This window comes from Anas platyrhynchos, chromosome 21 (assembly GCF_047663525.1).
Source record: "Anas platyrhynchos isolate ZD024472 breed Pekin duck chromosome 21, IASCAAS_PekinDuck_T2T, whole genome shotgun sequence".
Taxonomy (NCBI): Eukaryota; Metazoa; Chordata; class Aves; order Anseriformes; family Anatidae; genus Anas; species Anas platyrhynchos.
Genome location: NC_092607.1, coordinates 13,645,450 through 13,670,315, shown reverse-complemented (window position 1 = coordinate 13,670,315; position 24,866 = coordinate 13,645,450). Strand labels below are relative to the sequence as shown.

Below are 24,866 nucleotides of genomic sequence, written 5' to 3'. Positions count from 1 at the left end.
CATGAATCCAAGATGCTGACCCAAAGTAAAACGCGAGGAATTGCTTTCTGCAGAGTATAATAAACTTTCCCTTCCAAGAATATAAAAAAGTGTTTTTTTGTGTAAAAACTTGTAAATATATTTTAATCTTTATAAAAATAAATTGCTTATCAAATCTTTCAAGTATTATTTTGTAGTATTGGTATATGTCTTTATTTTAAAGGATATTATACATACAGTGGCTATGAAGGGCATGAGGACTTTTTGTCAAGGTATTCCTACTTAATGATTGCTGTTGAACTCTAGCTGCAAACCATTCCATCTGTTTTGCTGTACTCAGTGATAGGAAGAAAATTTACAATAATTGAGGGGTGTGGGAGAATAGTACACCAAAATACAGTGTTCACAATTTTGTATGCTAGTATAACTCAAGCTATAGTTTGAAAAGGGAAACAAATCACACAACAAGTACAAGCTCTGCAATAATATAATAATATAGACCAGCAATGTTATAAAACTATTAAAAAAAAAAAAAAAAGAAAAAAAAATGTCCATATTTAGTCTTGTCCTCTGTTTTTCTCCCTTCACCCTGCAACTTGAACGTGAGTGGCTCTAATTAAGATCTGTCTGCAGAGTGCATAATAAAACATACTGCCTTTATAGGTCTTACAGATGTGTACAAGTTCCTAAAACAGTAGCAAGTTCATGAACAAGACATGGACTGTGGTTACCTGAAAATAAATAAATGTGATGAGTTGACAGCATGTTTTGCTGTTGCTTATGATCCTGATACACGTGCACGTACATACACAGACTATATTACATTGTGTCAAGCAATAATACTAAAAAGTGAATCCATTTACAAGAAAGGCTGTTATGAGGGCACTTGCCTTCATAGCAGATCTTTTGGGGGGAGATTCAGTGTCAACAGTTGATTTGGAAAGTAAAGCATAGCTGCTCTTGCCTCATATTGTAATGCTGGATATACTTCGGCCAAATACAGAGGAAAAAATGTGGTATACAGTTGATGGCTACTGCTTTTTCTTTAGTGAATGACAACTGGCTTGTTTGGAGAATGTTTTTGTGTCATTGTTCTTATGTTTCCTTTTCTGGACTAGCTTCCACTTCTACCTCTTCATATTCCTCAACATCTGCAGTGGCATCTTGGTACTGCTGGTACTCGGAAACAAGGTCGTTGGTGTTTCCCTCTGCTTCAGAAAACTCCATCTCATCCATGCCTTCACCAGTGTACCAGTGGAGAAATGCTTTTCTTCTGAACATAGCTGAGAACTGTTCAGAAACTCTGATGAAGAGCTCTTGGATGGCCGTGTTATTGCCAATGAAGGTAGCTGCCATCTTCAGTCCCCGCGGCGGTATGTCACACACAGCCACTTTGACATTGTTAGGGATCCACTCCACAAAGTAGGAGCTGTTCTTGGTCTGGACAGCCAACAGCTGTTCGTCCACTTCTCTGGTAGACATGCGGCCTCTGAAGATGCAAGCCACAGTCAAGTAACGCCCACGACGGGGGTCACAGGCTGCCATCATGTTGCGCGCATCAAACATTTGTTGAGTAAGCTCTGGCACCGAGAGGGCTCTGTACTGTTGGCTACCTCGAGCCGTCAGCGGAGCAAAGCCTGGCATAAAGAAATGCAGGCGAGGAAAGGGCACCATGTTAACAGCCAGCTTCCGCAGGTCTGCGTTCAGCTGGCCAGGAAAACGGAGCGAGGTTGTGACTCCACTCATTGTCAGGGACACTAAGTGATTGAGGTCACCGTAGGTGGGATTGGTGAGCTTTAAGGTTCTGAAACAGATATCGTACAGCGCTTCGTTGTCAATGCAAAAGGTTTCATCTGTATTCTCTATTAGCTGGTGGATGGAGAGGATGGCATTATACGGCTCTACGACTGTGTCGGATACTTTGGGGGACGGCACAACACTGAAGGTGTTCATAATCCTGTCCGGATATTCTTCTCTGATTTTGTTGATGAGGAGTGTGCCCATGCCCGAGCCTGTACCACCACCAAGTGAATGGATGAGCTGGAATCCCTGCAGGCAGTCACAGCTCTCACACTCATTCCTGACCACATCCATGACATTTTCAATCAGTTCAGCTCCTTCTGTGTAATGGCCCTTAGCCCAGTTGTTTCCAGCGCCTGAATTACCTGTAAACAGAATTACAGACAGAACAACCACAAAATGAACAAGAGCAAATTTTAAATGCTACAAGACTGGGGTTAAAAGGCTGGTCTGAGACAGTTGGCCCCAGTTACTTTGCTGTACATACCATGAATAAAATTGTCAGGTCGAAATAGTGGGCCTATTTTGCTGGAGCGTACGCTGTCCATTGTACCAGGTTCCAGGTCCACCAAGATAGAACGGGGTACGTATTTATGGGCTGGAACAAAAGAAAATGACCAGTTACTGTTAGAAAACAGACAGGCTTATAACCTACTCTAAAAAATCCAACCCACCTACAGGTTTGGGGTGGTGATGGTTTTTTTATGTTTTTGTTTTTTAAATTCTGTTACTTATTTTAACCTTCATTTTGTCCCTGTAAATTGCTGACATCCTAACAGCACTGTGCACTTACAGTAAGCCTCGTTGAAGTACACGTTAATTCGTTCAAGCTGCAGTGATGCATCCCCACGATAGTTTCCAGCGATATCAATTCCATGTTCATCACTTATCACCTCCCAGAACTGAAAAAGGAAAGAGATTCAATACAGTCATCATGATTTTTTTTTCCTAGCACAATGTGTCCAGCAGCAGCTCTCACGCCTTGTGCCTGTGACTCCACACAAAGCAGGAACTGCAGCTGAAGTGAGGGATGATTTGCCATGTATGGGCTAGACTGCAGAGGGTGGGAGAGTAATTTCAGTACAACCAGCTGAATGAAATGCAATGGAGCCCATCAGAGTGGGGGGCTTCTTCTCCTCTCCCTCCCAATAAGTTCAAGGGGAGAGTTTAGGAGACCAGTTATGCTGGTTAAATATTGCCTGTGCACTAGAAAAGGAAATATTGCCTCTCTAGAAAAAGCAAATTGATACTTGTTTAAATAGCGCAGAATTAATATTACTTTAAATTACACGGGTACTGTTTGGTATGAATATAACAAAAGCCTGTGTTGGGCTGGGGGAGCTGTGTGCTTTGAGGCATGTCATGCACAAGTGGGGCTGTGGCATGGCAACACCAGCACAGTCAAGTCTGCACGGGAGCAATGCTTTCTGCAAGCAGATACTGGGCCTGAATGTCCTATCTTGACATTCATATGGCTGTCTTGTACCAGGACTCTTATCAAGGCAGCTGCCACAGCACTGTTAATGCAGACACACCCAGCCAATATAATGAGCAAGCTATTTTAATTTTAAAGGTCTTTCGGGTTAGCAACCATTTCAACTCTACAACACTGCCAACACGTGCATGGTATATTTATCTGGATGTGTGCTTTTAGACCGGTCCTATTAGACTTAAGTGGTTTCCAGGACAGATACAACAGCAAAATTATAAACCTTTCAGTGTTCACACTGGCTGCATCCAAACTATCTGGGTCTAACATTACATTTCCTGGCCATCCACAGCTTCATGTGCCAATAGAAGAAACCAAAGTGATGTTTGCGGTAGCAAGAAATGGAGGAAGAACAGAATGGAACACTCCTTCAGCTAGCATGTGTCTTCAAAGACACCCCCAGCCCCAAATTGACCCAAACACTTTCTTACTTTCTTTTTTTTACTTTTTTTTTTTTTTTTTTTTTTTTGGCACCTTCCTACTAAGTAAATAAAAAGGGTGTTATGGGTATTGTACAGCAAAAAGAATATATTTTTATTTTTTTATCCTGATACACAAAGTCAGCAATGACTGACGTCTCTAAGTAATAGCATACCACTGTTTAAACTACACAAATGTAGTCCAAATGATATCATGGCTGTCTCTTGCAGGAGGCCAGTTAGGCAGGAATCCTTAACTTAACTTAGAAAAGCCTGATTTTTCACTGACAGCACAGGTATTTCAGTTGACTAACACAATCCCATATTAATGATTATTATGTGGCAGAGTTAGTGCTGTATGTCAGAACTAAAGCACTGGCATAACAAACTTGCAGTCATGACATTGCTGGCTCCTTCACTTGTCCTGGTATTTTGCAGACTGGATTAATGTCCCAGGAACATGAGTCCCAGCAGGAATGCTCTGGAGCACTTAGAATTGCTGTGCTGTAGTTATTGCAGATATAAGACCATTCTCATGTTATTATTAGTTTTACAGTTTTTGTGGAATGAGAAACAGTCTTTGACAGTCTTAAGATCAGCCTTTGCATGAGGAGCATGCCCAGCTTACAACTTTCACATCAAAACAATCATAAGCATAGCTGGCATGCCATGCATCCTATCATCGAGACAACAAAGTAATTGTCCCTCCCTCTAAGTCCCCATCTGGTAATGATGTTTGACCTGGTACTGATGACAGCACTTACTCCTAAGGACCAAAACTGAAAGGAGACCTTACCTTTGCTCCAATTTGGTTTCCACACTGGCCAATCTGAAGATGCACGATTTCACGCATTTTGTGTAGCTTAGACCAGTTGGTAGCTACAGCACAGGATTTCTAGCTGCAGTCCCTAGAGCAAGCCCTCTTTCTGCTGCTCTATCAGCTACACCCAGCACAGTCCGCCCCAAGGGGCCTTTTTATACTGGTGAGATTGTCACTCACCCAGCAAAGGGAGTAGCCAGCTCTCCGCAAGTGGCACATCAAATTTGTCACAAAAAGGCAAAGTACATATTCACTGCCCATGGCTAAGGTGTAAGAGCACAGGTACATTGCTGAGAGTGGCTTGAAAGAGCAAATTGTGCCTCACATGTACATGCACACTTAGAATTAATTATAGTTCTTTGTGCAGCAGTGTGATTCAAAACTCTGCATGTTGTATTTGTGTTTCATTATTTTGTGCAGAGCATACATATATATGTTCGTTATTTTATGTATTTATCTGTACATAGAAATAGTAGAGCCAAAAGTGAGCAATTATAACCATCTGTACTGTCACATAATTTAAATTTTACACATCATAAGAGTCAAACAGGACAACATCCATAATCAAAACAGTAACAACTTCTGAGCATTAACCTCCTAGAATGACAATATTGAGCGCACTGCCAGGCAAACTTGCAGTTCACTAATAAGCATCATTTTCATGAAGGAGGGGGACAGGATCAGTAACAAAAAATACTTTGTAAGATGTAAGTATATGATGTCATACAGTACAATATTTCTGTACTGTAAAATAATGTCATATTTTTCATTTTCTTGTATCTGAGATGAAGTATCTCAGAATTTTCCAGGAAAACACTAGAGGTGAAATCCCACTTCCAGTGCAGTTAACTATAATGTCCACTGTGTGAAATGTGTCACTGCATTAAAGGAAATAATGCAAGCCTGAGCAAAACATGGCACAGTCGTGTGGCTTGCTGATAAACAGGGCCAATATCACTGCGCAACAGAAACCCAGAATGGACGGCCTTCTGGAAGCTTGTAGGAGTTTTATTATGTCAGATGACTGCCAGTACTTTGCAGGTTTTCTTTTTAAGGATAGGGGGAGAAATTAGAATTAGGAAAGCACCTTTAGTTATTTTGCATAAAAAAGAAGACACTGGAAGGACTTGACTCATTAAAAGTAGCTACTACTTTTACCCTGTTATGGGTTACTAGAGATAAGGAATCTATGAGCTTCCATATTGTTACGAAACAAAAATCAGCTTATTCCAGACTTCCCCACAACAGATGACTTCCACTTTTTCCACCAGCCAATGAAGGAACTGTTCCTAAGACAAAGTTTACTACCACAGCCACTTTGCAAAAAGTGGCTGGCAAACATTGTCACCCTCTGTAAAGCTGTTAACTGTCCTCAACAGGGAGCATTAATAGCAAGATTTACAATTCAGGCATATTAATTTTGTTTCTTTAGAACACAATAGTTTTATCATTTTCCAGAAAATAAACAATTTAGTTTCCATTGCAAGACAACACCACAGTTATGTTCAAAATTGCTGCATTGTAAATATTTTCTAACGCAAAATTCTGAAAAGATTATTTGGAGATTTGCTTTGGAAAGCACGTACTTTTTATTCACACACATTTTTTGTTTGTTTTCCTAGAATCACTGAGTATCCCGAGTTGGAAAGGACCTATATGGATCATTGACTCCAACTCCTGGCTCCACACAGGGCCATCCAAAAACCTAACCATGTGTCTAAGAACTTTGTCCAAACACTTCTTGAATACCAACAGGCTCGGTGCTGTGACCCTGGGGACCCTGTTCCAGTGCCTGAGCACCCTCACAGGGCAGAACCTTTTCCTAACACCCAGTCTGAACCACCCTGGTGCAGTCTCATGCTGTCCTGTACAATTCCAAATTGTGTACTCAACTGCTGCATTCTGAATGGGAGCTGCAGTGACACAACGTGTCGGAAAGCTAATGATAGTGGGGGGAAAAAAAAAAAAAGCCACTTAAAATATCCAATGTATTAATTTGCAATAGCCACAATTTATGAAGAAGCTGAAGATTTGATAATTTGTTGTCCAAAATATTTGGCAAAATAATTTCAGCAATAACAATATTGAGAGCATTTCACAAGAAAAGGGGAAATTAAAAAAAAAAAAAAAGGAAGTGAAAAAATATGCAATCACTAAACATTGTTTTTTTCTCTTGCTAAAAATAGCTCCCTGGAATCATGTGCCTTCTCTGAAGCATCTCCTAATACAGTCCTTAAAATTATGGCACGAAACAAAGTCCCTGACTGCTTCGTGAAGGTGGTTTGTTCCTCTTTTTCCCTGCCTTCACCTAAACACATTGCTGTGAACCCCCAAGTCTTTCTTTATACCAAACTTGGCATATGGAAAGCATGTTTCTGTGTAGATTTTGTTTGTTTGCAGGTCTGTCATCCTTCATCTCAAGACAAAGAAAACCAGCCGGTGAAGGAAACCCCAAGCCTGCTAACTGCACAAGAACACTTCCCAGGCACGGCCAGTGCACATGTGCCGCTGTAGATTAGCAGTGTGTGTCTCAAGAGAAAGAGGAGGATGTGGCAGAAGGGTTGGCTTCGGGCACCTTTCGGCACAGAGGCGATTAGGGGCAGCCTGGCACTGGGCAGACTCCCACCCGCCTGCCCTGCAGCGTCTGTTATCAGCCTGCCCACTGCTTCCACTGCCCTCGGAGTGGGCCTGAGATATTAAAGCCATGGTGACGGGTGTAAGACCACAAACAAGCCATGTTTTTTGGTTGCTGGGCTGGGGTTTTTGTTTCTGTTTTGTTTTGTTTGCTTCCTTGTACCAACACAGTACACATTAGCAACAAATATGCCTGTGCAAGGGCCTGTATTCCTCTTTAAACTCTAGTATAAGAGGGTTTAAAAATTCAAAAATTGAGACTATAAAACTAAAAAAAAAAACAAACCTGCCTGCTGCATGTAATCACACAGTTGCTGGTTACAGCCATACGTGACACTGGTGTATCAGGCTGAAGGCAAAGAAACCTGGATCCCATTCACACAGGGTCTGCACGTCGCAGGCACAGGTTCTCCTGTCACAAACCGCGCATTGATAGCCACTGTACTTATTGACTCATCGCGCTATTTTAACAGCTTTTTCTGTGTGTGTATGTGCTTGTTTTAAACCAAAATGACTCGGTTTTAAGCGTGTGAGATGGAGACCCTCCAGCACAGCGCACCAGCCGAGTGGGCTGAGGCTGCCCTGATCCAGAGGCAGGGAGCAGAGCGGGCCCGGCCAGTTGATCTCCCTCATTACACTCGCTCCTTCTCCCCTCAGAAATTAATTACACCCCTCGGAAATTAATTAAACGCCCTTCGCCAGCCTTCCACGCCTCTCCACCACCGAGCCCAGCGCCAGGGGCTCCCCTCAGCGGCTCCCCGGGGGCAGCCGGCCGGGCCCGCCCACGGCAAGGCCCCTCCCGCCGCCCTTAAATCAGCGCCGGGGCTGGGTTCCTGAGGAAGGCTCTGCCGCCCAGCATGGAGGGCCCGGCCCGGCTCCTCGCTTCCCTCCTGCTGCTGCTCGTGGGCTGTTTTGGCCTCTGCCGGGCCGGCCTCTACTTCAGGGAGGGGCAGAGCTGCTACCGGCCGGCCCCGCGCAGGGCCGTGGGGCTGAGGTGAGCTGCTCCGAGCCGGCCGGGGGCTGCCCGCCCGCCCCATGGGTGCCAGCCCCGGGGCTCGGCGGTGCTGAGGGGGAGCCCGGGGATCAGCCTCAGGGACAGAGAGGGGCAAGGGGAGGCTCTGGAGGGCTCTGTAGGGGCTCCGGGGCTGCCCCGACCCTCTCACAGCCCTCCGGGCACCTCACGGCTGGGAGAGCCCGGTCACGTTGTCTGCAGGCACATGACCGGCGTCAGATTGCGAAAGGCTGGGAGTCCTTGTTTTTTTTTGTTTTTTTTTTTTTTTTTTTCCCTTATAAACCCTTCCCCCCCCCCCCCTTTTTTTTTTTTTAATTATTTTTTACCTTCCCTTCATTCGCCGGAAAACATACGGTTCGGTAACGAGGGAAATTCCTTTCTGTCTCTGTGCAGAACCTACCCCCGGCCTCACGAATACCTGGATGTCTCTGCGCTCCCAGAAAGCTGGGACTGGAGAAATGTCAACGGCATCAACTACGCCAGCACCACTCGGAACCAGCACATCCCGCAGTACTGCGGGTCCTGCTGGGCCCACGGGAGCACCAGCGCCTTAGCAGGTATGTGATGGGCTGTATGCTGGCTCTGCCAGCCAAGGTGTTGCCCTCAGTGACTTCAGTGGTTCTTGCTAAGCAAAGGAAGTTTATCTTAAGGTTACAAAATAGCTGATGTGAAGAAAAAAAGTGCCGAGTTGCTGCAGTGACTAATGTAGCAAAACCAGGCTTAGACATCTGTGAATACCCTAGGAAAAGAATAAAAGCCAAGCTGGTAGCTGAAGGCAGTTTTGGTTTCAGTAGAGAAAGCAGCCAGAGAAAGGCTGTCCCTGCCTGCTCAAAGCTATGTGGGGGGGGGAAGGGGAACACTGGGATGGTTAAAAAGCTGTTTGCAGAGGGATTACATTTATAGCTCCTGCTGAACTGTTTAGGGCCTGGAGAAGGAACTGGGTGTACTGTCCCTCACCTTGGAGGGGTGGTGATGGTAGAAGCAGTAAGCGTGTCCCCTTCCCTCTCTCTGTACCTGGGGCTGCTGCACCCTCCAAAGCAGCAAGGGGCTGCGGGCTGCTCCAGCAGTGCCTAGCTATGAGGAAGTGAAAGGAATTGCCTTTGGTGGGAAGGGCCTACACAGTATTACCTTAAAGAGCCCTGTTATTTAAATGAATGTCTACCGCAGCATACAGACACAGCTGGTTTCAGCAGATGGGTATGTCTGCCCTTTTCTTGGGAAAACGGAAGTAGAGGTTTATGTTAATTGGTGAAACGCTCTCTCTAGAGAGAATATATTATGACTTGTATGTAACTGCTTTGGCTTAGTAACATACAGGAGAAGTTGTTTGCATAGGATGTTTTAAGAGGATCAGCTGTGAAGGAGAAATGGAGGAAATACTACAGAAATAGGGAGACAGTGCAGGTGTGGGAGGAGACAGAAGCAACTGTAAAGTCTCTGTTCTTAAGCAATACAACAACATAAATGTGTGTGCATTACTAAGATATATAGCTAAGAAGCTGCTAAATTTTATCTAACTTTTGGTAAAACTTTATTGTGTATGTAGCTGTGCATGTATGTGTGTTGAGTGCCTAAAGCATTCATTCCTTCTGCTCTTGCTGAAAGACTAGGCTGGGATAACGCCTTGCTAATTCATACGGAGCACTCCTCCAGTTCTTTGTCAAAGTAGAGTTGAATGTCACTAGTACTAATAGGATTAAAAGTACTACAGCTGCATGACTTAAGCCAGTTAATACCTTGTGAGAAGCAGTTTATAAATATTGATTAGGAAGCCAAATAAGCTAGCTGTTTCAGGCAAAGTAAGGCAGCAGGATGGTGATGTCTGTCTGAGATAGCAGAATAATGGTGAGATGTTTACTCAGTGTGGCTGTACTTCTAAAAGCTCTTCCTTGCTTTAAGCTTGTGACAGCTGTCTCCCAGAGACCTGGGCTGCCTGAGCTTACGATTGTCTGCATGAGTTTATATGTAACTCTTCTCTTCTGTAGAGAGAGAGCGCGCTGGTTTCATGGTGTGTGTTTAAAGGCCAGGAAATAGATCTAGTTTTCAGACACTGAATTAAGAGCTCTAAAGTACTTAGAGGGTTGAAATGGATCTTACTCATCTGCATCTTTTTGATGAGCTTTTAATGGAAAAACCTTGCAATGAAAACCCACAGAAACTCAGCCTGCCTATTTAAGCTAAGTATTGAGACACATAGCATGACCTATAGCTGGGGCTTTTCCAACCACAAATACGGTTGTCTGCAAATAGTTACAGGTTCAATGAAGGCGAAGGTGTTTCAATACCAGTAATGTAACAGCACACACATTCCACTAATATTTACTGATTGCTTATACTTGCAGATCGAATCAACATAAAGAGAAAAGGTGCATGGCCTTCTGCCTACCTCTCTGTACAGAATGTGATTGATTGCGCTAATGCGGGGTCCTGTGAAGGTGGAGACCACACGGGTGTTTGGATGTATGCCCACGACCACGGCATTCCAGATGAGACCTGTAACAACTACCAAGCTAAGAATCAAAGTACAATGCCTTTTTTTTTTTTTTTTTTTTTGCTGTAGGGCTTCAGCCCAGATTTGTCAGATTTTAATATAGAGAAATTATCATTTTCTGTGTTGTTTTTTTTTCAGTTTACTGATTCCTGCTTTTCAGTGTAGTACCAGCTGTTTGACTGACAGTTTCCTTACAGGTCTCTGTCTAGACAGCATAACACACAAACTTGTCTGGACATGATTTCACCAGCTAAAGTGTTTAAACTCGATCTTTTAAGTCAGTGATATACAATCTCTAGTGTAGTTAAATACTTGCAAGAGTCAACCTAAACAAAGCAGAAATGAAACTTTTGTTTCCAGTATTACTGTAATAGTGTCTGTATTTATAGAGAAGCACAACTGAGTAACATTCTCTAAGCAGTTGTGCCAATGAAGTAAAGAATAACAACTAGCGATTATAGATACTTTAAGTGTAATTTCCAGAAAGACAATTAGTTCACTGGAGATAAGTAATCATTCTTTTTAGTATCTACCTCAAATTAAGTTAAAATAAAAAAAAATCAGCGTGTTATTAATTCACAGGAAGAAAAGCATTATCTTGTGGTGATAATCTTTCTCTCCATAGAATGCAAGAAGTTCAACCAGTGTGGAACTTGTGTCACTTTTGGAGAATGCCATGTGATAAAGAACTACACTCTCTGGAAAGTTGCTGACTATGGTTCTGTCAGTGGAAGGGAAAAAATGATGGCAGAAATCTATAAGAATGGACCAATTAGGTAAAAAAAAAAAAAAGTAATTAACTAGTAATTGGATTGAAATGCTTGGAATTCAGTTTAGTGACTGAAGTGTACTTCTCCAATTGAGCACATAGTAGGAGCCCTGCACTAATATGCAGACTTCAGCTTGTTTGTAGAAGACTGAGCTCAGAAGTCAAAATGCAAGAAAACAGATTTTTAGCCAGGCTCCCACCCTGATTCCTGTGCATAAAAATGCTTGCTCTGTTTTATTACAGCTGTGGTATAATGGCTACTGAAAAGCTGGATGCTTATACTGGAGGACTCTATACAGAGTACAACCCTTCACCTACCGTGAATCATATTGTATCTGTGGCCGGCTGGGGTGTAGAAAATGGAACAGAATACTGGATTGTTCGCAATTCATGGGGTGAACCCTGGGTAAGGAAACAAAAATATGTTTGCAGCACTGCTTTAGAGGAAAAGTGGAGTTTTACCCACTTGCTAAGAGGATGCTGCAATGGCAGCTTGCAGGTAGAAAGTAAGGCTTTCTTTGAATTAGACTTTCAATTAAAAAAAATTTAACTAAGCTGAAGATGGATACTTGGTTAAAGTTTCTTAGGTAATGTCAACTCAATCCTAAATGCTGCCTTTTCATGGATATGTACCTCCTGTTATGGGCCACCATAAATCTGTGAGTTGTAGGCAAAAAACAAATCATATACATAGAACAGAAGCAGATTGCCCCTTCAAAAAAGGCTGTTCTATAAATATAGCGTTATACTTCTTGAGTGAATTCCTAGCTTCACTTTTAAACCATTCCTATTTGGAAAACAAAAAAGATTCAATAGCATAGTTAGCTTATGTTTTCTAAATCACAATGTCTCTACTTATACTAATGCAAATTAATTCTCTACAGGGTGAAAGAGGATGGCTGAGAATTGTGACAAGTGCATATAAAGGTGGAAAAGGAGCACAGTACAATCTTGCTATTGAAGAGGACTGTGCGTATGGAGATGTTTTACTTCCTTGATTCTGTACTGTACATTTTTCTGTTTAAAGAATAGTCTAAAACTTTCACAGTTCAACTTTCAGGCAGTTTACAAAATTAGTCCAGGTAACACAACACACAGTATTAAAAATAAAATGCAAGTTGCCTTCAGATAACTACTTAAAATTTAAAAATTAAAGTAATTTACCAATGAAAAAGTGTTGTCTGCTTTGATGCACAGTATTTAAATCAGTGTCTTACAGAAACTATATGTAAATTTGTGTATAAATATATATTTTTAAAATACAACTTATGCAGATATAACTAAAAACTATGCACACTGTACTTACACTAAACTAACAGTAGTGAGCAAATATTATACAATTATGCAGCTATAAAAACAAAGCTAAGACCAGATATTTTACATTCAAAAATTTAAAAACTAAATCTCTCCGTTGTGTCCTTGGCTTCCTGGTGAAAAAATATTGCTGCAAGTCTCGTGTGATGCTGTTGCTTTTATCCAACCAAAATTATAATAGGAATGTTGATCAAAAGATGTTAAAAAGACTAAGTAGATAAGTACTTTTTCCTGGTTGTTTTTTTTTTTTTTTTTGCTTTAATATATGACTGGCTGTACTATTTTTCTCCTAGTGAGGCAAAATCTAGCCTGCCACAAGACAGAGCTCTCCTCATGCTCACTGAGGAAAGGTAGCAAATTCTATTTCTTAAAAATGAGTCAATTACTAAGTGGCAATCAGTGCCATATTAAGTGGCACTGCTCATTACATTTAATAAACTGACAATGTTCTCTTTTATGATTGTGTTTACAGCATAAGAGCTTATTAATACATGTCTCCAGTCATGTTTTATTATTGTACATAACAAGCATTCTAATGTGGCAAACTAGTTACCCAAGCCCTTACCCAGGATGGTACTGCTTTTAGTGGACTTATTGTTGTGACAGAGTTGTTCAACAATGTGATATGTAGCAAACTATAATGTTTTAAAAACAAATTAAATGAAATTATATTAATTCTACCCTCTCTATGTTAAAGCTTTTTAATGGTATAGTGAAGTGTGTGTGGGGGGGGAGATGATAGAGACAGGTTCAGGAAAGACTGCTGCCTTTTATTAGGTAGTTTCTCCAACTTACCTTGGTTTTATCTGCCTTATAATTAGAGACTGTTATGCTTAGCAGAATGAAACAACAGAGCTGATAGTGTCAAGGTTGTTGTGCTATTCTGATTATCAGATATCTAAGAGAACATGTTTTAGATATGGTTGATTTGGCCCTAATTCTGGGTTCCTCTATACAATCACTCGCTAATCATTAGCTGTTGATCACCTACCATTCACCTCTTCAGTTCCAAAGACTGGAATAGACTTAACTCTAGGCAAAAGGCAATCAGGAGTCTCATGCTGTGCATTGGTTAGTTAAAGCTACTTCCTTGGCTTTCTTTTATCATAGTGAAATGACTCCCCAGTGACAATAAGATTAATTCTGCCAAGCTGCAATGCCTACTGTAAGTTAAGTCCTACTCAGCAGAAGGATTGGGGAGTAGAATAGCATTGACAGCAGCAGCATGGAAGTTTTACCTAATTTAATATCATGATAAGCCATGAGTACAGAGGAACTCAAATGTATAAAGGAAATGATATAAAACTTGAACAAGGAGAAAAGCAGAAGTCTGCTTTGTCTGAACAGCTGTTAACTTTGTGATGGAGATAGGAACCAACTGCTCTTGATTATCACTGAGATGGTATATGAGGCGGGGCTACACACAAAAAAAAGGAAGAGCTGTAGGGTAAGTTGTTTTTGCAGTTCTTAATTCTACTAAGAACGGAATCCAGGGTCTACAACAAACCAAACTCATGTGCTAATACTACTTCCAGTAGAATGAAGATAGGGTCTCATGCAAGTTTAAGTAGCAAGACATTTAAAAGGTGTGCAAAGAAAGGGAGCTTTGAAGGTCCATTTGGAAAAAAAAAAAAGTCACGTGAAAGACTGGCTGAAGAAAGGAAAGATGCAGTCCTTGTAGAAAGGAACGGAGAATCTATACAATCGATTTCTGTCTTAAATTGTCATGGTAGCCTAGAATTCCCCTTCATAAATCAGTGACAGCAGAAAAGAGCAAAAACATTTTAGATCTTAAGTTTACAGCAAGGTGACTTAAAATGTCACCTTTTGTCTTTTAGAAAGTACTTGGAAAAGCACAGATAGTCTTGGCTATATCCCTTTTAAATAGTATTTCTATGTACAAAGAGAAATCCAGGCAGATGAACAGAAACAAACAGTGGTCTCTGGAAAAGAAAAGACCTTTATTTAAAGGTACATTGTAATCTTGGGGGTATCCCTAACTTTAGTATCCATCCAGACAGAGTACAGAGAAGTATTTAAAAAAAAAAAAAAAGCCACATCACTGTAATGAAGCTTTTGCGCACACGTTTTTTAGACAGCAAGAAAATTCTGACATGGTAATGAAACTTACCAGTAACATTTGATGCATCTATTTAACAAAAAAATAGATTCTGAAAGATACCACACTCACATTGGATCCATTTGTTAATACAAAACTAACTTTGAGTGTTACACCTCAACCTCTATTATGTAGAACATGTTTTCTCATAGCAGTACATACATAGGATATTTAAAACTTTACTGTAATACAAAGGTGAGAAAGAGGCATCACGGACCCTGCAGCACAGAGGTAATCATGCTTTTTCCATTTTTTTTTTTTTATACTTCCCAACTCACAAGATCAAAGCCTATAGCATTCAAGATTTTTAGTCTTCAGAGAACTATCTGCAAGATGTGTTAATTAAGAACTACCTCCCCCATTCTTCAGGTTTTATATATTACACATGAAGAATCAGTGACAAGTTTTGCAAGTAACTGAAAAGAGCGTTCTTTGAGACAGGTTTGTGTGTCTGCTGCTACCCACTTCAGAATATTCAGATTTATACCAATGTGTTCAGTAACAGAAAATCCTTCAGTATTATTTTGTTTTCCAAATTACATTAACAGTCCTCTGATATAAACCTCAAGGTCACCATGCAAGTTAATCAAATGCCCTTCAGCCCTTTCTTTCTCTTGTTTTTTTTTGTTGTTGCTGTGTTGCCCACCTATAGAACCTTACGGTGGAGGGTATGTCAAAGTAGTGATCATGTGCTCTGCGTTCTTGATTTTTCCACTGCTTAGTTCACCATAATAAAGTTAGATTTGCAGTGAGCTTAAAAGAAAGAAAAAAAAATAAGTGTTCAGTACATTACTGTGATTTATCTGTCTGCATGTGGAATTCTGCATTACATAATTAAATAGAATTTTAGGGTCTGAGCAGGTTTTATTACCCCCCTAGGAAATGAGTATACTATGAAAAACTACTTCCTTCCTTTTTTCTTTACTACAGTGTCAGCTCTCCAAAAGCAGTATTTGTCTTCAAGTTCCTCAATTACTGCTCAGAGATTCTTGATTAAAGAAAAATTGCTAAACACAGGCCCACAAAAGGGAAATAATCTGTCAAAGTATCTGGCAAGCATTCTTATTTTTAGCAATCCTGTTGCTAAGCATTATTTACAAACTGTAACAAATACACAAGGAAGCAGATGTGCAATGGACAAGCATGACTTACCTATAAACTCAGTGACAGGATCATGTTCACCTTCTGTTTTAATAGTACCTGCAATACTTTCATTCTCCAAGATTGGAAGAAAAAGCTGTACGAAGTCTGAGGTATATGGAGGAGCAATCACATCCAGTACCTGAAATGGTAGACAAAATTGGATTATTCTTCCATTTAGGTGTACGGTAGAAATATTACTTAATTCACAACCTTTTGTTGTCCATACAAGTAATTGATTATATATTCTTGTGGGATTCTACCTTAATACTACCAGAAGTCAAAGTTCAGTATGACTAGGTCCTGTCCTTGTGAATACTGATATTACATACACTGCTCGGAAACCCATCTCTTAACTTCAAGTATTTTTGAATTTGAGGCAAGCTGACTCGGTATCCATCCAGCCATATACAGCTGATATTAAAGTTTATTTCTACATGTTAGTAAACACATTTTTTTTTTGCTGCTGACCTCTGTAACAAAGTATCTGATGAGAGAGATATCCGTGTCTAGCTTCTCCAGGCATTTGCGGATATAGCTGACAACAGGCAGGACGTATCCTCGACTGAGTAAGTGCACCATTCTATCCAAGAGGGTCTTCTTCAGTTCCAGCTGATAAGGAGGGAAAGAGAGCAGGGTGAAGGAGGAAAACCAGTACATTAGAAATATACTCTCAAAAGCGTACAATTTTCATCGTTTATTCTTATAGACTCAATATCTGCTATGATACAATCACTACCACGTTCCTAACTCTTAGAACTGCTGTGATAACAGCAGTTACCCTAAGAAAGCATAATACAAAGGAATGCAAATACCGAATCCTTTGATAATCACCTGCTCCATTACATCAAGCTGTGAATGTTCTGTTTCAAAGAGTTTGACAAGAAGTTGTAGAACTTGGGGATGAAGCAGCTGATGGCACGTACTGATCTGCAAACAAGATAAAATAAGATCAACAGAAATTCAATTTAAAAACCAATGTGCTACTCTTATTAGACAAGTTTACATTGATGTTTATTGCCAGATGTACATTCTTTTAGAAAAGTATACCACCACTTCTTTCTGTAATGCCTAAATTTCCCCAATATAAATAACGCTGAGCTGACAAAACCAAACAATTACCTCTAAACAGAAACAGATTCATCTTTGTATATTTAGTGTAAACGACAGGCATTCCATGAACTGGGTGTAATTCCAGTTACAAGGATAAAAAATGCTTTTGCTCCCCAACCAGCTTTATCTGTACACTTTTACCTCATCCAGTAATGCTAGATGAACTGGGGTATGATCAGTCTGCAGCTGGAAGTATCGTGGTTCTGACACTGTCCAGTCCACCCACTTCAATACACCCATTGCCACCACTGGAAACCTACAGAAAAAGAGGTCAGTTTAGAACATGAGCATTCAAACAATCACCATCTTCTAGCATATTCTAACGATTGCTAGATTTTCATAATTTAACTTAAAACAGATTTAATAAAGCTTGAAGTTTTATTTGAAGAGTTGTCAGCATACATAAAGAGCCACCTTCACCCCCAATAAAATTAAGAAGCTGGAGAATAATTTTTTCTACAAAAGACACTACCTGCTCAGCACAAAATGCTAAAAGCAGGCAACATAATTCACATGCATGCCGAGCTTAATCCAGTTTATTCAGTATCTGCTGTTTCATACTACTGAGAGAAGAAAGAACATGTCTATTGCTAAGAAAGCTGCATTAGGAAGACAAAGTAACCTGTCACCTATTTCCAATGGCAGAGCCAAGATGTTCTGCAACATGAGAGATGCAGTTTGCAATGGAAGCCAGAATTTGTATCCTCGTGAGGGAAAGATTCCAAAAAATCAAATGTACAATTTCAAAAGCTACTTTTAGACCACGTATTCACCCATTCTACAGTGAGGACATTCTCACAGAGCTGCCCACAAAGGCACTTCCATTTAGCAGTACTTTTTCTCCTAAATAATACTTCCCTTCCAAAAATGGAAACTTGTGACCAGTCTCTCTGCTTACCTGATGCACTGATAGAGTGTGCTCAGTTCTGCAACCAACTCTGATGCTCCTTTGTTCTCATTGCAACACAGATTGTGAACGGTTTCAATGGCTTTTGAAGTTGACTTGAGTTCATCCTTGTTTATGCTGACTCTCTTGTTCTGACAAAATACAAAGTTCAAATGCAAGAGACACAAATATACAGGGAGTCTTTGTTTACTTAAGGAACTGTAGCTTGACATAACCCTAAGACTACATTGTATTTCTCAAAGTTAGACTCACAGGTTTTAGAAGAAAAAAGTTCTAGAAGAAAAAAGTGTCAATGTGCTGAAATAGAAGGAGATTTGCTTTATCTAATTCCCAGCTCATTGATACTTTTTTCTTCTAAAAATCCACATAAAAACATTTCACAACAAAATAAACAAACCAAGTTGAACATATAATTTTAAACTGAGCAACTTAATGACCAACCATTTTCTTCAGCACAGTTACACCACCATAGGTGAAAAGAAAATGTTACGCACAGAACTGAGCATTACCTTTTTCCACATCTCTACTACGCTAGCTGCATATGCCAGTATGTGAATGTATTTGTGTTTGTGGTCCTGGTTGATCTTGGCACCTGGCTTAAACAATGACTGCATGAAGAGGTCCAGAAAGGCAGGTACTCGAATCTGAAGAAAATGAATGGTTTATTAGAGTCTGAGAATTATGAGAAAAATATATTTTTTTGCATCTAACGTGTCTCCCATACAGCAAGAGTTAACGGATTCCTCCTCAGGAATAAGTTAGATGGTTTCTGAAGAAACCTGAACTTTTGACACTGGCACAAGAAAAAAAAAAAAAAAAAAAAACATATAAAAGAGCAGCAAGTTAGAAACAGTATTACTCAAGTATCTAAATGCCACCATTTGTTACCAGAACCCATTTTAGAACAAGGCAGTAAAACATGCCATTTACAACTGCTTGTAACAAAATGCAAAATTGATATAATTTTTTGTTTTAAAGAAGGAAGTGAATTCCTTACCATCTTTTACTTCCTTCCTATTGGGAAGTTCTTTAAATTAATTAATTATATGTAAAAAGGCAGATCAGAATGATTAAAAAAAAATAAGATGCTAACGCAAAATACAATACAAATAGCAGTCACACATTTATACATTATTTAAAATTACAGATGGATGAGCCTGAGTGATAAATTCCATCTTGTGTCAATACATTTTGCACAGTAAGACCTCAGATTTTTGAGGCTACAATAACAGAAGAAAGTTACAGAGGTTAAAAAGAAGACAGCTACTAACCAGTTCTACTGGAGGTGGGTCCATGCTTGTAAACATTTTGAACAAAACGGTGATATCTGCTGGATTCAGAGCTCCTTTGGACAGCATTGCACCAAGAGCTTGACACGCACGAGGGTAAGAGGCTGCAGTACCCAACGCTAAAGTGATTTGACTAGCATCATGGCCTCTAGATGAATAACACAAACATACATAGCAGCTTATTTTCTTAATTTGGACAATTCGGATCTAGCCTCACTGAGACAACAAGGTACACCCCATGTAATGCAATACCTGATGACAGAACCTCTTATGGGTAACAAGAGAAATAGACCTGTATTTTCCTGGTTTTATTCTAAAATGTGCATCAAATAATAAAAATAAGTATTTTTGTAATAGACAGAAGCATAAATTCTTTGTTATTCCTACTTCAGTTCTCCCAGTACAGGACAAGGAACTTTTCTGTTGTTCTACATATTAAAGCCTGCTACAAGAACTGCTCTGTTGCTAGCAATTTCACACTACCACAGACTGAATAAAAAGCAAATAATTCTCCTTTTGCTGGTAATCAAGAATGAGCAAAAAAAAGCAGATTACAGATTATGACGACTTATGTTTTGCTTATAAATATAACAGGCGCTTACTTCTCATGAGCATATCGCTGAACCTCCTGAGCAATCCGTCTGACAGCTGACCCTCCTTGCTCTTCTTGAGATAATATGGACATCATAGCTTGAGCAAAAAGGTACGTGTGCTCTCCATGGCAAACCATCTTCTGCAAAGGTGCACATGAAAAATATTACCAGAAAACAAGAAATACATTTTTATTATTACATTGCCTTAATAGGAAAGATTTCAATGAAATCTACTAATACAAAAGGAAGAGAAGGAAGACAAAAGTACAGAAAAGCATAGTCTATCACAGTGCATTGATACCATGCAAGAAGAAATGACTACATTGAGAACATATGCTTTTTAGATGATAGAGAGGAAAATTTAGCCTATTCATACTTGGCAATATTTAAAAAGTAAGCCAAGTCCAAAGCCATCCAAAAGTCATTATGGTATTTCATAATAAAGAACAAACGCAAATTTCACACTGATGTGGATGATAAAACAATTATTAGAATTTGCCAGAGGACTGATTAGACTGATCTTTAGATCTTAAATTAAATGTGAAAGAAGACAGTTTTTCTTTTTCCTTTATACAATCCATTTAAGAAATACAGGAAATGTTACATACACAGCTCAAAACATGATTGGTGACAGAATCACCAAATTTGTATTTTTTAACTCATATATATAGCTTCTTTTCATAAAATTCTCTAAGACTCAGAAAATGTCAAGATTTTCTATAATCCCACAATGACTTGTATATTCTAACTGGAAAGGAAAAAAATATTTTTCCCCACATAAAAAGGAACAGAGAACTTACAGCAAACTCAGGGAGGTTTTTCTCAAGGTTTTCTTCCCCTCCATCTAAAATTGTTGCCAAAGACGTGCGCAGGACTCTGGAAAATACTTCCAGTTGCTGACATGCTGTCGAAACACTGGTTATTTCCCCTTGATATCCAGCATCAGATATAAGCTACAGCAAAAATAATAAAGAAATTAATAAACAAATCACTTAATACCTATATTATTTAAGATGATATTTCAGATATCCTAACAAGCCTAAGAGAACACATACACTTGCTGGAATTCACATTCATCATTTAGAATACAAAAACGGAAACCAATGAATATCTGAAGTGAAGTGTTGCACTGTGTGCACTTGTAGTTCACACAGGAATCAAGAACTATTTACATGAATTATTCCTACCATATAGGATCGTTATCTCCTAACAGGAGATTAAACATGCTTTTACTTTATGTATGCCAACAACAGCCACAAAGCAAGATTAAGAATTAGTTACCTTTGGTACTTGTGTACATATATATGGATGTACATGTGTAATAAATACAATATATAGTAATAGGGTCTTATGCACACACATACATGCATGTGCAAAAAGCCCAGGAGAATAACTGTCACTGGGGAAAAAAAGCATGTAAGAACATGCTTTTAACAACTATTTCCCAGCACTCACAAAATAAATCTATTCTTATAGCACAAAATTAAGGGAATTCCAATAACATTGCATATAATTTACATCAAAAGGTATCCAACGCTGAAGTCATTTTCAAAAACAGAACAAGTCACTAGGACATGGCAATAAAAATAAAACTAGAGATACAGACATTCTTGCTATTTTACTCTTAAATAGCAAACTAGTTTTGTTTCACTGTTGTATAAAAACAAAGGCTTACTTGAAAGCCTTTGAATTCACAACCCAGTAACCATAAAAATATGATTTAGAAAACACATAATGCACAATTTTCAAACACAGATCAGAGCAAAAACATCTCAAAAAGCAGGTCAAATTGGAAAACTACATTCACAATCGGTAGGACAATTCCTCTCACCAATATGTACTTGTACTGTTCTGACATTTGAATAAGTAATATTAACAGGTACACATACGAGATACAGGCAATGTCATAGCCAACATTTGATGCCAGAACAATTAGCCTGGTATGGATCGTCTCATTTATTACACTTGAGCATACTACCTTCACAGTAAAATTAAGCATTAAACAGTCTGGATGGGCTTCTGCCAACTTGTAGAAGAGATCTCTCCATGTTGTGTGTGCTATCATTTGCTCAAGCCATGCTGGAGTCTGAAAAGATTAAAGAAATAGGAATAAACATAAGAATATCTATTTGTCAATATCATTAAAAGTAAGCTTTTTACCTCTCAGGAGTCTAACCAGTTGCTATGCAGGACTTTATTACAACAAAGGATGCATTCCACTTTTCTAAGTTCTCTAAGCCCCTGAGAACTCTAGTGAAATAGAGCTGGTTTTCTGAAAACAGTCGATTAGCTGAACAGCTTAGAAGACAGTTTTCCATCCCCCACCATCTACTACTCCATCACACAAAGACATCTATACAAGATCCACTCATGTCATGTAAAGACAGCAACATGGATTCCATGCATACCTCTCCTTCCTCTGTGAAGATGGAATCTGCTTTCCGAGGATCAAAATGCTTGATAAGTAAGCTCTTTAAATGGTTTTCCACAGTCTCCTGAACTTGCACCGGCTCAACACCTGTACAGAAGGAACAAAAAACTTGGCAGATGCAATTCAATCAAACATGGCAGCAAAATTTTCAATTTTTCAATAATGTTCTATCATGAGAACAGAAGCTACTCCGCAATTTACCAGAAATTTATCCACAGGTAGAAGATGAGAGAAGAACCATCAGTTCTACTCTCAAGCCATGCAGATATAGACATGTACAGATTTTGAGATTCTCCATCATTTATCATTTTTCCTAAATGCAAACTATGCTTAGGTTCATAGGCAGGTTACACTAGCCCTTTTCTCTTGCTCTCTTCATCACTCATACTAACAGCAATGCCAGACATCTGACAAGACTGTCACTAGGTGTGATACCAAAATATCCTAAACACAAAAGAGATTACCAGGATTGGTGCACAAACCCACGTTACTGCAGGCTAGAGTCCATCTGCTTTAAATGTTAGGTACCAGTAGTTCTGACAAAAACCAATAGATTACTTATTCTCTGAACAGAATCAACATATTACGATGTTACACAAGAACAGAAAGGAATGGCAATATGTCTTCAGGATACATCTTTCACATAAAGAATTTAGTCACATACATATACAGGATAACAACTCTAATATGATCCACTTTTCAATATGATCAAATTTGCCAATTCACGTATTTACGATGACGGACTACGGACCCAAATTATACAGTATCTTACCTGTTTGAATGAGCCATTCTGCCAGCAAATTTACAGTCTGTGCCACTGCTGTATAGTTTTCAGAAAGAAGCTGGATGACATTCTCTGGAGAGCCTCCTGCTTGGAAATATCTGATGAAAGAATTAGAAAAGAACAAATTGAAAACTCTATTTAAAAAAAAGCAACTCTAAAAATAAAGGGAAAATAACAGCATCGTTTATTTTTGCATACCTCCATACAAAACAGTAGCACTGCACAGCAAGCTGCACTCACCTTTTTAGCGTGTTAAATATAGACGGCTCCATGATGTAGTCAGGAGTTGAAAATTTCTTCAGGCATTCTTGCTGGACTTCGGCATCATCCTCTCCCTCCCCATCCTCATCGTCCTGCTGTTTGCAAGCACCGCCAGATCAGTCACCTCAGGTGTTCCCCACTTACCCCACAGCACACTACCAACTCCCGGAAAAAAAAATACCCAATTTAACAGAGCAGGCGCAACCCCAACAGCACCTTGCTCTTGTTTTCTTTCTTTTTAACCCCCAAAACCCAGGTCCCACAGCCCCAGGCGGACCCCCAAGCTGGGCAGGGCGAGAGGAGAAGCCCCGGAGCCCAGAAGGGGGACAGGAGCCCGCCGGTCCCCCGAGCAGCCCGGCGGGACGGCGACCCCCAACCCCCAGCCGCTTCAGGCCGGCTCTCACCGCTCCCCCGTCCGCTTCGTTGCCCCACTCCGCCCCGCTCCCTTCGAAGTAATCGGCGTCCTCCATGGCTCCCCGGCCGAAAAACCCGCGGCGATGGCCGGAACCAGGCCGCGACCGGCCCCCGGGGCGGAGCGGCGCGGAATGGCGGGCGGCGGCCGGGCGGAGCCTGACCCGCCCCGGGCCGGCCTCAACTGAGGGGAGGCGCCACCGCTGTTGGCTCTATGGAGCCGTGAGGGCGGTTTGTGCCTGAAAGCTGTCGCCCTCCTGCCGCTTCGCGGGGAGTTTTTCGCCCCAGAGCCGGTGCGAGGAGGCGGCCGTCACCTCACGCCTCAGCGCCGCTCCCCCTGCAGCGGGCGTTCGCTGCCGCGCAGCCGCTGCCTGGTGAACGAAGGCTGAAACCACGCAGCAAATAGTAGTGAAATAGCACAACCTAAAAGCCGTTCCCGTGGTAAAAATAAATAAATGAATAAAATAATAATAATAAATAAGCTTCCCTATAGCACCAGGCCTCCCAAAGCCATAGCAACGCAGGTGGAGACTGCAAGAAAAGAGAGAAAAAAAATTGGATCATCATACTGTAAAAATGTTAGAAAAACAACAACAAATTGATGGTAATTAGTATATATTATCGTACGGTTTAAAAATTGACAGGTAGAAGGAAAAAGCAGTCCCGCTAAAGAACAAAGAAGGTACCCTTGGTATGATGGAAATGGAAAGATCGTAAGGTTTTAGGACCAGAATCAGTGTAACAGCATCCCCCAAACTTGCTGGAGAATAATATTAAATTAACCTGTCTTTTCTTATTGCAAACCAAAATTCGTTACTTCTAGCCTAAAACAAAACCCTGGAATCTTTGATCTAAAAAGACAACAGACCAACTGAAGCCCCTAGGGGTAACGGTATAGGCAGTACAGTTGTTAAAGGGTTCATTTCCAGGCAGCAACAAGACCTGCACCATGTGGGTCTCCTTTCCTCAGGCTCTTGCCATCTCGTGTACCCACCAGAGGCAGGCAGTCGCATAAAGAAAACACGACTGCTCCCCCAGCCACGAAGCTGGATGCTCAGGGCAGCGGCTGTGCTGAGGTCGGGCCTTGGTGC

At 40.4% G+C, this 24,866-nt stretch overlaps 3 protein-coding genes across 5 annotated transcripts; 1 reads left to right on the top strand and 2 right to left on the bottom strand.

The window, feature by feature from the left end:
- Nucleotides 1-163: 163 nt before the first annotated feature.
- TUBB1 (tubulin beta 1 class VI) lies at nucleotides 164-8,612 on the bottom strand. Of its 2 annotated transcripts, none has more exons than XM_038166236.2 (4): nucleotides 8,480-8,612; nucleotides 2,573-2,681; nucleotides 2,267-2,377; nucleotides 164-2,144 (listed from the first exon to the last, which is right to left on the bottom strand). In XM_038166236.2, exons 3-4 carry the CDS (start codon nucleotides 2,325-2,327, stop codon nucleotides 1,075-1,077), a joined length of 1,131 nt encoding a protein of 376 aa, XP_038022164.1. In that variant the 5' UTR covers nucleotides 2,328-2,377; nucleotides 2,573-2,681; nucleotides 8,480-8,612; the 3' UTR covers nucleotides 164-1,074. The 2 variants fall into 2 exon arrangements, with proteins under 2 accessions (XP_038022164.1, XP_005010451.1); XM_005010394.6 differs by lacking the exon at nucleotides 8,480-8,612 and adding an exon at nucleotides 4,484-6,448.
- CTSZ (cathepsin Z) lies at nucleotides 7,938-13,407 on the top strand. Its single transcript, XM_027473045.3, has 6 exons — nucleotides 7,938-8,135; nucleotides 8,547-8,710; nucleotides 10,496-10,675; nucleotides 11,270-11,420; nucleotides 11,657-11,819; nucleotides 12,298-13,407. Exons 1-6 carry the CDS (start codon nucleotides 7,999-8,001, stop codon nucleotides 12,409-12,411), a joined length of 909 nt encoding a protein of 302 aa, XP_027328846.1. The 5' UTR covers nucleotides 7,938-7,998; the 3' UTR covers nucleotides 12,412-13,407.
- Nucleotides 13,408-14,669: 1,262 nt separating this feature from the next.
- Nucleotides 14,670-24,090, bottom strand: NELFCD (negative elongation factor complex member C/D). 2 transcript variants are annotated; one of them, XM_027473043.3, is made up of 15 exons: nucleotides 23,769-24,090; nucleotides 23,344-23,459; nucleotides 23,092-23,201; nucleotides 22,297-22,406; nucleotides 21,867-21,974; nucleotides 20,689-20,841; nucleotides 19,898-20,028; nucleotides 19,278-19,443; nucleotides 18,516-18,650; nucleotides 17,998-18,137; nucleotides 17,241-17,355; nucleotides 16,821-16,916; nucleotides 16,458-16,598; nucleotides 15,999-16,128; nucleotides 14,670-15,599 (listed from the first exon to the last, which is right to left on the bottom strand). In XM_027473043.3, exons 1-15 carry the CDS (start codon nucleotides 23,832-23,834, stop codon nucleotides 15,565-15,567), a joined length of 1,752 nt encoding a protein of 583 aa, XP_027328844.1. In that variant the 5' UTR covers nucleotides 23,835-24,090; the 3' UTR covers nucleotides 14,670-15,564. The 2 variants fall into 2 exon arrangements, with proteins under 2 accessions (XP_027328844.1, XP_027328845.1); XM_027473044.3 differs by having other exon boundaries at nucleotides 23,344-23,456.
- Between the last annotated feature and the right edge of the window lie 776 nt (nucleotides 24,091-24,866).